General features: G+C 37.2%; 1 protein-coding gene across 1 annotated transcript in view; it reads right to left on the reverse strand.

Annotated features, from left to right (window-relative positions):
* MND1 (meiotic nuclear divisions 1) overlaps positions 1 to 14,546 on the reverse strand; it is a 64,086-nt gene that overhangs the window by 6,396 nt on the left and 43,144 nt on the right. Inside the window, exon 7 of the mRNA XM_079771673.1 lies at positions 2,337 to 2,381. Within this exon, the coding sequence (XP_079627799.1) occupies positions 2,337 to 2,381 (45 nt within the window). The remainder of the gene's footprint in view (positions 1 to 2,336; positions 2,382 to 14,546) is intronic.

A 14,546-nucleotide genomic window follows, 5' to 3' on the forward strand; every position in this document is an offset into this window, starting at 1 on the left:
ATAGGGGAAAAAGTTGTTGAAAAAAATTTTAATTATAATTTTGGAAGTTTATGATCAATGGTAAAACATAAAAGCATTTTTTTAAGAGGAGAAGGGAAAAGGGGAGTATTAATCCATGTGTCTAATGTACTAAATGGGTTACCAACTATCTTAATTAATCCTTCCAAAATGTGAGGAAGATACTGTCCACATGGAAAGGAAGCAGGTTCAAGAAGTTCAATTAAGTCACAGAGCCAATAAGGAACACACTTGGATTCCTTTCAGAGTCAAGTTCTTATCCTTTACACAGGCTGCCTGTTCCTACTGTTTGCTGAGAACTATTGGGGGAAATCACTTAGTGACTCTTATCTTATATTTTTAAAATATATTTTTATTGATTTCAGAGAGGAAGGGAGAGAGAGAAACATGGATTGGCTGCTTCCTGCACACCACTTACTGGGGATCAAGCCCCCAACCTGGGCATGTGCCTTTGACTGGAATCGAACCTGGAACCCTTCAGTCCGTAGGCTGACACTCTATCCACTGAGCCAAACCAGTTAGGGTTTATCTTATTTTTAACCTAAAAATCCACTTACTAGTTTTTCTCACTCAAAATTTTATATTTCACAAATCCATATGATAGTACTGTATTTATTACTTCTCAAGACTTTATTGAACACATAATTCATTATTCTCTTTAAAATATATTTTTTTTATTGATTTTTTTTAGAGAGAGCGAGAAACATTGATCAGCTGCCTCCTGCATGCTCCCTTCCGGGGAACGAACCCGCAACCCAGGCATGTGTCCTAACTGGGTGGGAATCGAACCCCACACCTTGTGGTGCATGGGACAATGCCCAACCAACTGTGCTACACGGGCCAGGGCTCATTATTCTCTTTTCTTTAATATTAGTTTGCTGTTTTACCCTTCCGTTTTTACCACGAAAGCATTACATTATTTATGAAATAGCTTCATAGTAAATAAGATTGCAATTTTATAGGAACCAAAGGCCAATTACATTGACTTTATCAATCTGCTTAATTCTAAAATAGACAAGAAAAAATGATTCTACAACTTTTTAAGAAATACAGAGGCCTGGACACAGAGTCAGGGAAACTTGGCTCAAATCTCTTTCTTCCAGCGACTGATTTAATCACCTTTGACTTTAAGCTCTTAGATAGCTCTGTATTAACACAATCTTATCCATCCTCCCCCACAGAAACAAAATGAGGATGAGTAATACATGTGGAGGCATTATAAACTCTTACCAGGATGGAAGAGTTCACTTACCATTAATTTACAATTAAATACTGAAAAAACATCAGTGCAATTTTCAGACAAGTTTTAACAATATTAATCATACTTGTATATAATTCACAGCAATTATAATTTTTAAACTTTCTTCTAAACTTTAAGACACACAGATAATGCCATAATAATTCCCATTTCTTAGAATATCTCTGGTGTAGAGCAGAGGATATATCCACTGGCAAATGGGTTAATGAGGCATTTACAGGAAGGCAGGGATACAGAGAAGACAGTATCACATAGGGCAGTGGTCGGCAAACTGCGGCTCGCGAGCCACATGAGGCTCTTTGGCCCCTTGAGTGTGGCTCTTCCACAAAATACCACGTGCGGGCGCGCACGGACGGTGCGATTGAAACTTCGTGGCCCATGCGCAGAAGTCGGTTTTCGGCTCTCAAAAGAAATTTCAATCGTTGTACTGTTGATATTTGGCTCTGTTGACTAATGAGTTTGCCAACCACTGACATAGGGAATAAGAGCCTGAACTCTGAATTCAGAAAAGCTGGATTCTGATTCCTGTTTTACTGCCTAGCACCTGTGTGGCCATGGACTCCTGGTGGTCTCTGTTTCATCTCCAAAATTAGGGATAATAATCCTATCTACCTCACAAGATTGTTGTAGAGATAAAATGAGAATGTGCCACAGACACTCTTTATAATGCCTGGCTTAAAATCAGAACTCACCAAATGTTAGTTGTTATAATTATTAGCAAGAAGACAAATCTTTAGGATTCTACAAAACTCTTAAAAGTTGTATGAAGGTTAAGCGATTAGCCTAAGTGACTTATCTGAGAAAAATCACACAAAAGTTAAACTGGAAGTAATCTTTGGTTTTTAAAAAATATCTTATACTTTACAAAAATTACTCATAAAAAGATTTTAAAAAACTTGAATAACTAAAATGATTTAATATATAAAAACCTGCTTAATGCATGCATTTCCAAAAACATCTTTCCTTGAACAAAACTAGACACAATAGCTTCTGTATTTCACATCATAGTAAATGTGGAAGAAGTTTAACTATAGTTTAGCAGTGCCATTATAATACATACCAGTCCATCTGTTAGCAGCGTCTTTGGCTACTTTATTTGCTTGACCTGGAAAAAAAAACACACAGAAAAAAATATATATACACACACATACACACACACAATAAATAGTCTTCATTTGTCTAGATATTCTTTTTCTTATATGAACAAAAGTTTATACAAGTAAAGTGGCTATGAAAAAAAGGTCAAATAGTGACATATTGTATCTCACAAACCTACTTGCAGTTACATTATCATTAGTAGAAAGTCAAGGTGAGCAGTTTCCCTTTCCTAAGTGTCATTATTATACTTGCTCCTTTAAAGACAACATGTAAGTTCAACTGAGATGTGTTTCTCAAACAATTTACAACACCAAAAGAAGGTCAATAATTAGTTAAATGGTAAGAATTTTAGTGTACTGTATATATATCAGATCACAATAAACCTGACCTAAAAAAATTTCAATGGTCATACAGTACCCCTGTAGGAGGAAATATTTACTTACATTTAATTATACATCTTGCTTTTAAATGTGTCTGTATTGTCTTTCAAGTTAATCTACATAGCACATAACAATGCCATGAATAACTGGACATAAATATCTTTATGGCATTTATTTATTTATTGAAAAATAATTTATATACCACAGAATTCACTATATGAACGCATATAATTCAGTTATTATATTCACATGGTGTAAAACCAACACCAACTAATTCCAGAACATTCTTATCATCCAAAAGTAAATCCCATACACATCAGGGGTCACTCCACATTCTCCCTTCCCCCAGCTCCTGGAGACCATTAATCTACTTTCCATCTTTATAGATTTCCCTGTTCTGGACATTTCACCTAAATGAAATCATGTAATATGTGTCTGGCTTCTCTGACTTAGCACAATGTTTTCAAGTTTCATCCATGTTATAACATGTATCACTACGTCATTCCTTTTTATTGCCAAACTAGTGGCCTGGTGCACGGATTCGTGCACATTGAAAGGAAATTAATTAGAAGAAATATTTTAATATCGCTATTCGCCCTTTCTCTATAATAGAAGTGTCAAAGATGAAAAAAAATTAGTAAAATGCGTATGAAAATAATATATAAATTGATTAATAAGTAAACAATAACAACATGACATAACAACAAAGACATGATATAAAAACAAAAAAAATGATATAAAAACAAAAACATGATATAAAAACATTGATAAAAACAATGACTGATAAATTGATTAAACTTATTCTACTATCTCCCAGTATACCACATTAAGAGTGAAAACACTTTCAGAGTGCTTGACTAATTTCCCTTGGGATGAAATATTTAGAACTTTAACTTTAACGTCACATGCTCTTCGAACTCAAGAGAAAGCAACATATAACTGACCATGTCCGAAAACGAGTTCAGGTAGGAATATTCCTACTCTGTATAGAGTTTGTCCTTGTGATTTATAAATAGTCATCGCAAATGCTGGCATCACGGGAAACTGTCTTCGAATTAATTTAGATGAGAGACCAGTGACAGGGACAAATCAATTATTGGAATCAGAACAACCTCTGCTTCCACAGATCCTGTTAATACTTCAGCTTTGATTATGATAGTTTGAAATATTTTGATAATAAATCTAGTACCATTACAAAGACCCCATTGATATTAAGATTTCTCAGTAGCATGATGATTGTACCTCCTTTCAATTTTAATTTATGACAAGGAATTCCAGAAGGAGTAATACTATTAAGAAATTCGATGTGATTGGTGCCAGCAAGAGCTTTATATGTATCGTACATGTGCAAGTCAACGTTTATTTTTAAACTAGTGGCTCTGTGCATGAATCCTTGCACCAGTAGGTCGCTGCCACCCTCCTGTAGCTCCCCCTGCCCCCCTCATAGCTTGTTGCCCTGCCCTGTCCTGTAGCTCTCCGCCTCCCGCTTGCTTGCTGCCCTGCCCCGTCCTGTAGCTCTCTGCCGCCCGCTTGTAGCCAGTAGGTCACTGCCTCCCTCCTGTAGCTCTCTGCCTGCTGCCCTGCACTCCTGTAGCTCCCCCCGCCCCCCTCCTAGCTTGCTGCCTTGCCCCTTCCTGTAGCTCTCTGCAGCCTGCTTGTACCTCGCTGGCCCACCCTCCTGCTGATCCGTGATCTGGTTGTGACACGCTTGGTCGTAATGCCTCAGGATGTAACAGCTAAATAGCATATTCCTCTCTTATTATATAGGATTGCCAGTGCACATCATATACCAGCTGGTCAGTCGGACGTATGTATGGTTGGACATACGTACGGTCACTTAGCCTTTTATATACATAGATTGCCAGTGCACATCATATACGAGCTGGTCAGTCAGACGTATGTATGGTTGGACATACGTACGGTCACTTAGCCTTTTATATACATAGATTGCCAGTGCACATCATATACGAGCTGGTCAGTCGGACGTATGTATGGTTGGACATACGTACGGTCACTTAGCCTTTTATATACATAGATACTATTCCCTTGTATGGATATACCACTTTTTGTTTAACCATTCATCAGGTGATGAACATTTAGGTGGTTACTGCTAATAGGAACAATTTAGTAATTTTTGTGTGAACATGTTTTCAATTTGAGTATATACCTAGGAATGGAATTGCTAGCTCAAACGGTCACTCTATGTTTAACATTTTTGGAAACAGATATATTGTTTTTAAAAGTGGCTGTTCCAGAAAAAAGACAAGTATCTCATATGTGGAATCTAATGAACAAAATAAACTGTTGAACAAAATAGATCCATACATAGAAGCATGGAACAGACTGTCAAATCTCAAAGGGAAGGCTGTCGAATCTCAGAGGGAAGGCGGGGGTGGGGGTGGGAATGGGGGGTGGGTAGGTGAGTTGGTGGGAAGAGATAAACCAAAGAACTTGTATGCATATATGCACAGGGTGGTGGAGGCCTAGAGCGGGGGCAGGCTATAAGGGTCAATGGGAGAAAAAATGGGACATATGTAATACTTTCAACAATATTTTTTAATTGGCTACTTCATTTTAATAATCTTCCGTACTCCCAAGCAATCCAAGAGTTCTAATTTCTTCTCACCAACACTTATTTTCCATTATTTTTATTATGGCATTCTAATAGGTGTAAAGTAGTATCTCATTGTGGTTTTGATTTTTACTCTGTTGACTAAAGATGTTGAGTTTTTTCACTGGAAAACTATGTACTTTTCTTGGGGAAAATGTCTATTCAAATCCTTTGCTCATGTTTAAATTGAATTATGTTTTTAATTGTTGAGTTGTAAAATGTTAAAATAGATATATATTTTGGATGTTGACATAAGCAATTGGATTTTTGATAGGTTTTACATTAAATCTGTAGATCAATATGGGGAGTATTTCCATCTTAACAATATTAAGTCTAGCAATGCATAAACATAGAATGTCTTTCTATTTATTAGGTCTTTAATTTCATTAAATGTTTTGTAGTTTTCAGTACATCATACACTTCTTTGATTAACTTTACTCCTAGGTATTTTATTCATTTTGCTGCTATTGTAATGAATTTTTTTCTTATTTTCAGAGTATTCATTTTTAGTATATAAAATGCAAGTAATTTCTGTATATTGACTTTGTATGCTGTAACCTCACTTATTAGCACTAATAGTTTTGGGGTTTTTTTTGTTTGTTTGTTTGTTTTTGATGGATTGTTTACGGCTATCTAAGATCGTATCAACTGCAAATAGCAATACATTTATTTTTCCCTTTTCAACATGAATTCCATTTATTTATTTCTTGCCTAATTGCCCTGCCTTGAATTTCTAGTACAATGTTGAATAGAGGTGGTGAGATTGGACATTCTTGGGAAAAGCATATAGCCCTTTGCCATTTAATATGATGTTAGCTATGGATTTTTTGTAGATGTCCTTTTATTAGAGTGAGAAAGCTCACTTCTATTCCTAGTTTGTTGAGTGTTTTTATCGTGAAAGAGTGTTGGATTTTTTTCAAATACTTATTTTTTTGTTTATTGAGATAATCATGTGGAGTTCCCCCACCTTTATTCTAAAAAATATACTGTATTTGATTGATTTTTATATGTTGAACCAACCTCGAATGCCTGGGATAAATGTCAGTTAATCATATTCCTTTTTATATACTGCTGGATCTGATTTGCTAGTATTTTGTTGAGAATTCTTACATCTATATTCATAAGCAATATTTATCTAAAGTTTTCTTATGATGTCTTTGTCTGGTTTTGGTATCAGAGTAATACTGATCTCAAAGAATGAGTTAGGATGTGTTCTCTCCTTTTCTAATTTTTTCTTTGAAAAGTTGATTCTTCTTTAAACTGGTAGAATTCTGCAGTGTAGACTAGGCTTTTCATTGCAGGAAGTTTTTTTTATTTCCAATTCAATCTCTTTACATGTTATACATCTATTTAGTCTATTTCTGCTTGAGACCATTTTAGTAGTTTGTATCTTTCTAGGAATTTGTTAATTTCATGTAGTTTATTAAATTTATTGACCATAACTGCTCATAGCGTTCCCTTATACTTCTTTTTATTTCTGTAAGGTTAATAATGTTCCCTCTTTCATTCCTAATTTTAAAAATTTATATCTTCCTTTTTCCTTAAGTCAGTCTAGCTAAAAGTTTGTCAATTTTCTTGATTAGCTTAAAGAATCAATTATCTATTACTTTTATTTCTGCTCTATTCATTGTATTTTCTTCTGTTTGCCTTAGGTTTAGAGTGTTCTTTTTCCAGTTTCTTAAGGAAGACTAGGTTATTGATTCAAAAGTTTCCTCTAGGCATTAAAATGTTAATCAATTTTTTAAACAAGAGAAATATTTGGAAAACAATAGATAATAAAAGAAAAAATAAGATGTTAGTAAATTTCCACAGAGCAATGCATTCACTGCATCTCAGTGTGTGCTGGGCATGTTTAAACACTCAGGCAATTTACAACTCTGCCTTAGCTTTCACTTCCTGCTTGCACAAAGTGTCAAGAAAGGTCAGCTGGAGGTGGGAGATTAGGAACTTCTCAGGTCTTTCCTGAGAATGTGCATAGGTCTATGCATGTATGTGGGCTTCTAGATTTCCTGGAATATGATGATCTTTAAGGCACTAATGGACATATCTTTCAGCTTCTCTTTTTAAGCTTTCTGGTTAGTCTACTGTTTGCCTTATTATTTTAGACAATCACTCCCCAGGGAGAGGCTGTTAACACTTGACATACTCCAATCCAGGTCAAATAACGACATTCATTCCTATTGGTGGCTTTCAGGGAACCACCAGAGACATCACATAATGACAATTCTTTGGGAATGAGGGACTTAAAGAGATCCAGCTTCTTTCTGCTTTCTCTGATACCAGGATGCAGGGCTGTTATTTTTCAAAGCTGGAGAGTACGGATTGAATATAGGGCAAGTTAAAACACCACAAACACCTGTTCTTGCTGAGATTCAGCCATTTTTCTATTCTTTTTTCTTTTTTAATTGATTTCAGAGAGGAAAGGAGAGGGAGAGAGAGATAAAAACATCAATGATAAGAGAGAATCATTGATCAGCTGCCTCCTGCCCGTCCCCGACTAGGGATTGAGCCTGCAACCCGGGCATGTGCCTTGACCAGAATCAAACCTGGGACCCTTCAGTCAGCAAGCCGATGCTCTATCCACTGAGCCAAACCAGCTAGGGACAGCCATTTTTCTTGAATAGGCAAATCTTTGGTTTGTTCCTAGAATTCTGGCAGAGTTGTCCCAATTCATGCCAGCTTTCACGGAAGGGTAAACTTTCAGAGATCCTTACTCCACCATTGTTATTGTCATCCTGACATTTATTTCTAAGAAAATTTCTTAAGATTTACTTTTGGGATTAAAAATGGTGGCAGAGTAGGAGGATGCTGCATGGACATGCTCCCATGAACAAGCTGGAATTATAACTGAAATCAGAAAGGCTTCCTGAATAATCAATGGAAAACTCACAGGAGAGAACCCTGATACCCAAGGACTGAAGGTGGAGTCTGCATAGAGACTGGTAGGAGGGGTGGAGTTGCGAAAGGGCTGGCCGGGCACCCAAAGATGGCAACTGAAGTCCTGGAGGAGATATCTCAGCTGTGGGGAGGGAGGGCAGGGCGGGGGGAGGTGCCACTGAGAACTCTGGGATCTAATATCGATTCTGGGCTCCACAGCAGAGAGCACCAAACTGAGGAAGGTACTCACATAACATCTAGCTGTGAAAAGCAGTGGGGTGCTGTCTGCTAGGGAGTGGCAACTGAAAGTTCAGCCACCCTCTTAAAGGGCCAATGAACAAAAATTCCCTGTGGAGCCACCCACCTTGGGCTCTGGCAGAGGGAGGGTGAAGTGGATTGGAGCTGTGAGAGCAGAGCCCAAGACAAGGGACTCAAGGGACAGAGCTCAGAAGGCAGACACCCCAAGTTTCCTGAGCTGAGTCATTCCCTCAAGCAGGACATCTTTCCCACATATACATTTGCCTTGCCAGGGGGGAAGACAGTCCACACCCTATTGGAAAACACACTGCCCTGAGGCCACTTAAGAGATTAAAAGTAATAATTAGCCTCCAGTCAGAAGCAACTGCCCCACCCTGTTGAAAAAACTCTCGCCATACCTGAGGACAATTGCCTGGGGCAATTCAAGTCAGAATCCTATTAGTCTTAGACAGAGGCGTCTCTGGAAGCTTTGAGTCTTTGCCTGATACAATTAGTCAGAAACAGCCTTTAACATTGTCCTGCATTAGAGATTGAGAGGTATAGAGGCTCTGCCTAAAACATAGTCACAAACCCAGACAACCAAAATGAGGAAACAAAGAAACAACCTCCAAATGAAAGAACTAGCGAATTTTCCAAAAGAAGAGATAAATGAAGCAGAGATAAGAAATTTATCTGAAACAGAGTTCAGAGTAATGATGTTAAAAATGCTCAAGAGTATGAAAAAAGATATAGTAACTATGAAAAAAGAACAGTCTGAGATAAAGAATGACATAACACAAATAAAGAACACATTGGAAGGAATACACAGCAGATTAGGGGAAGCTGAGGATTGAATCAGTAAATTAGAAGACAGAGTTGGAAATATCACTCAACTAGAGAATTAAAAAGAAAAAAAACAATTAAAAAACAGGAGGAGAGCTTAAGGGAGTTGTGGGACAATGTGAAATGTAACAATATTAGAATACTAGGTGTTCCAGAAGAGGCAGAAAGGGAGAAAGGAATAGAGAACGTGTTTGAAGAAATAATGGTAGGAAACTTCCCTAACCTGAAAAAGGAAAAAGTCAGACAAGTTCAGGAGGCACAGAGAACCCCAAACAAGAAGAACCCAAATAGACCCACGCCCAGACACATCATAATTAAAATGCCAAAAATTAAAGACAAAGAGAGAATCTTAAAGGCAGCAAGAGAAAAGAAAACTGTTACCTACAAAGGAGTTCCCATAAGGCTGACACCTGATTTCTCATCAGAAACTCTACAGGCCAGAAGGGAATGGCATGAAGTACTCAAGGTAATGGAAAACAAGGATCTGAGACCAAGATTACTATATCCAGCAAGACTATCATTCAAAATAGAAGGTCAAATAACAAGCTTCCAAGACAAAAAGGTCTCAAGGAGTTCATCAAAGGGATTGCTGAGAAGAAACAGAGAGAGAAACGTAGCCATACAGAATTAAAATGGCTATAAATAAGTACCTCTCAATAATAACCCTAAATGTAAATGGATTAAATGCTCCAATCAAAAGGTTTAGGATAGCTGAACGGATATAAAAACATGACCCAACTATATGCTGTATACAAGAGACCCACCTCAAAACAAAAACACACACAGGATGAAAGTTAAGGGATGGAAAAAAATTTTCCATGAAAATTGAGAAGAAAAAAAAAAAAGGCTGGAGTAGCAATACTCATATCCGACAAAATAGACTTTAAGAGCATCATGCTAAGTGAAATAACCCAGCCGGAGAAATAGAAATATTATATGATCTCACTCATTTGTGGAATATAATGAACAACATAAACTGATGAACAAAAATAGAGCCAGAGGGGGGAAAATATTCTAGAATATAATAGAAGTAATCCTGTTATTTGCAGATTTGAATATTTCCTACAATTTTTGTGATATCGTGCTATGCTAGTACAGTTTTGGTAATATTATGATACTTAAAATTCTTTTATTCTTGAAATATTAATGTTTATTGCATGTAATATTACTACATGTAAGATCATTTTTCTTGAATAATTGGTGTTTATTGCATGTAACATCATACTTAAAATCGTTTTTCTTGAGATATTAATGTTTATTGCACGTAACATTATTATATTTAAGATCGTTTTTCTTGAAATAAAAAAAAACAGAAAAAAATTTACTTTCAAGTATTTTTTACTACAATTTATTTTATCTGTTTTTATGTAATGGTCACAACAGCTAAAATTAAATTTTATGTTTTATAAATTATTCCTTTTACTTTTCACTTCTTGGATATTTACAACTAATGTTGCTAATACTTGCTTAATGATTATCAATAATTCTGTTGTCATGATGTAAAAAATATTTCCTGCAGGAATTATTGAGAAGTAAGAGATAACACATAGCCATGTCTACAAGAACATAAAGATTATAGCTATTATCAGCAGAAAAACTGTTTCAAAATAAGCATGAGAGACTTCAAGATAAGCTTAACTCTTATAATATGAATACTATAGTCATGCCATTAAGAACTAAATCCTATTAAAATCAATTTGTGAAACTCATAAACCTTAATCCAGCATATTATATTCTTCAATAACATGATAGCAGCCAAAATACTATAAGTCCTTCATTATCAAAAAGCACATTTTAAAAACAATAATCTCATTGGGAAGGGAACTTAGGGTAAGTAGAGGTTAAAGTCTAAAAAAGTTTTCTAGATTTAGGGATAAGGAGATCATTGCCATTTACAATTTATATATTTAAATTTATTGAATCTGTGGGTTATAGTTTCCATCAAATTAAAAAAAATTTAGCCTTTATTTCTGATATTTATTTCTTCAGATATATTTCTGACCTGGAAAACCCTGTTGCCTCCCAACATACACTCCTTTTGGGACACCAATTACAAATATATTAGGTTACTTGAGGTTGTCCTACAACTCATAACTCATAAATGGTATTTTCATTAAAAACATTTTTTTTCTGAGTTTCATTTTGGATCATTTCTACTGCTATGTCTTCAAGTACACTAATCCTTTCACAAAGTTTAATATGCTGTCATTCCAATTCAGAAGTATTTATCTCCACAAGTTTGACTTGGATCTTTTTTATATCTTTCATGTTCCTACTTAACTTTTTGAATATATAGATTACATTTAAAATAAGTTTATGGTATTCTAATTTTATCATTTGTGTCAGTTCTGGGTTAGTTTTGATTGATGGTTTATTCTTCTCATTAAGGATCATGTTTTCCTATTTCTTTGCATGCCTGGTAATCTTTCATTGTATGCCAGACGTTATGAATTTTATAATTTTGGGTGCTAGATATTTTTGTACTCCTATAAATATTCTTGAACTTGTTCTGTAATGCCAAAAGTTACTTTGAAACACTTTGATGCTTTCATGACTTGCTCTTATGATTTGTTAGATAGGTTGAGAGCAGTCAAGACCTTCTTGAGTACTCTACCCAATGCCTTGTGAATTACACATTTTTCTAGTCTGGCTGGTAAGAGTTGGCACTATACCTGGTCCTATGTGGGTGCCTGGCACTGTTCCTTTTAATCCTTTCAGACTGTTCTTTCCCTAGCTTTGGGCAGTGTCCTCAATTGCATGAACTAAGTACTTGAGAGAAACCGTCTATAGATATCCAGGGTTCTCTTTCTTTGTAACTCTCTCCTCTCTAGTATGCTGGCCTAGATCAACTCTAGCCATGTGATCTTCCTCATTCTCAATTCATTCTCCTCCTTAAGGGAGTCTGCAGGGCTCTGCCCAGGTTCTCCTTCCTTGTGCCACAGCCAGGAAACTCTCAACAAAATAAGGTGGAACAACCATAAGGCTTTGCTCTAATAACTACTGTCTTTTGTTGTCTGATATCAAGTATCTTGAAAACCATTATTTCATATATTGGTTTCAGGTGGGAGGATAAATCCAGTCCATCACTATCTTGGCTGGAAGTGGAAGTGCCACATTTGAATAAAGTTTTATTTGTTAGCTGAATTTTAAAAGCAGAGAAATTGTACATTTCTCTATAAAACTATAAACTAAAATTAGACTAAAAAATTATGTTTACAGGCATGTAGGCTTTGACAGTTTCTCCCCACTTCAGGTTGTAGTTTGGTAGCTCTCCACGAAAAAGATAACTTACCTTGACATCTAAAATATATTTATGGAATAATGTAATTATCCTGCATATCTACTGTCTATTAAATATGTGTAATTTTATATAATTACCATATTCTATAGAAATATATAATATTTTTAATGAAGGAAAAAAATAGCACAAAGCCAGGAAGGAAGGACTTATCCTCTCATTCCCCTATTAAGACCAGAAATGTACAGTGTGAAAATGTAAAAAATGGACACATCCTACAAATTCCATTGGATCCAAATATAGATCCATCTGATGTGGCTGCATAAATAAATATTAAAAGATAATCTAGGTCTGATGTTGATGAAGAATGATAAACTCTCTTTAACTCACTCTAAAACAGAAAAGTTTTTCTTCTTCAATTAGACCTCATACCCATAATACTCATCCACACTGCTTTCGGTGGGTTGAAAAACAAAGTACAAGAAGGAAAGCAGAATTCAGGCAACCAGTATAAACTTCCTCCTCAACTATGCTTTCTACTGTCCAGAAAATCCATCCTCCCTGAAACGTCATGTTTTACTTTTATTTTTAAGAGGTGATGCACTTGCCAAAATTGTTGCTTGATTCAGAGGTACAAGGAATGGTAACCTCTGAAATTACAATACCTGAAATAAAAGTTTTCCCAGAGAAACCAAGATGGCGGCATAGGTAAACACCTAAACTGCAGCCTCGCACAACAATTTCAAAAATAGAACTAAAAGACAAAACGGACATCATCCAGAACCACAGGAAAGCTGGCTGACTGGAAATCCTACAACTAGAAGGAAAGAGAAAACCATAAGGAAAATCAGAGGAGCCGTAAAAGACTGAGGTACGGAGACATGGGCGTGTGCGCGCATGCGGAGAGGACGGAGCCGGAGAGGACGGGTGGCTGAGTGCCTGGCTGGCATTCTCTAGCAGGAAGGAGACAAAAGCTCCAGACTGTGCTGAACCCCAGCTCCGACTGCACTGAACCCCAGTACCGGGTGAGACCCTGGGGACCCAGGCTCATACTGGGGGAATCTGGGCTGTAAGGCGGAAACTCAGGGGAGCGGCAGAAGGCAGAGCTCCGGAGGCGCGCACATGAATGCGCGCAGAGGACGGACTGTTGAGTGTGCCGTAGGGCTCTAGCGGGAAGGAGACAAAAGCTCCGGACTGCGCTAAACCCCAGTTCTGACTGCATTGAACCCCAGTTCCGGGCGAGAATCTGGGAATCCAGATTCATTGGGGGAGAGACTAGACTGTTTGGCAGCGGGCGAAACTCGAGGGTGCCTTTCTCTCAGAGGTGCTTGCAGTGAGTACCGAGGGACACTGAGACCCAGGAACCTCATAGGGCGGGGCCGACGGAAAGCCAAGGCTGTAGGCTCCAACCTGAAGCTCCACCCTGAAACTCCGCCCCATCCAAGCTGAGCACAGAGATTTTTACAACTTTGCAAGTCTAGTCGAATAAGGCTGTCTCCCAGCGTAGACACAGCTGACCCTCACAGCCAATTGGCTTGGAGGTCAACTCCTCCCACTGATACCAACAACAATCAAGACTTAACTACAACAAGGCTGTACACACAGTCCACAAAGAGGTGCACTAAGAGTGTCCGCCTCAGGTAACTGGGGAGGCCAAGCCACTGGCCCATATAAGACAACTAGCACACAAAGCTACCCTACCAACTCAGGGAAGCAGTGAAAATGGGGAGACAAAGAAACAGATCACAAACCAAAGAAATGGAGAAAAACAAACGACTGGACATAGAGTTCAAAACCACGGTTATAAGGTTTTTCAAGAATTTCCTAGAAAAGGCCGATAAATTTAGCAAGACCCTCGAGGATATGCAAGAGACCCTCGAGGATATGGAAAAGGACCAACTAGAAATTAAACATACACTGACTGAAATAAAAAATATTATACAGACACCCAACAGCAAACTAGAGGAACGCAAGAATCAAGCCAAA

This window comes from Cnephaeus nilssonii (assembly GCF_951640355.1).
Source record: "Cnephaeus nilssonii genome assembly, chromosome: 5".
Lineage (NCBI taxonomy): Eukaryota > Metazoa > Chordata > Mammalia > Chiroptera > Vespertilionidae > Cnephaeus > Cnephaeus nilssonii.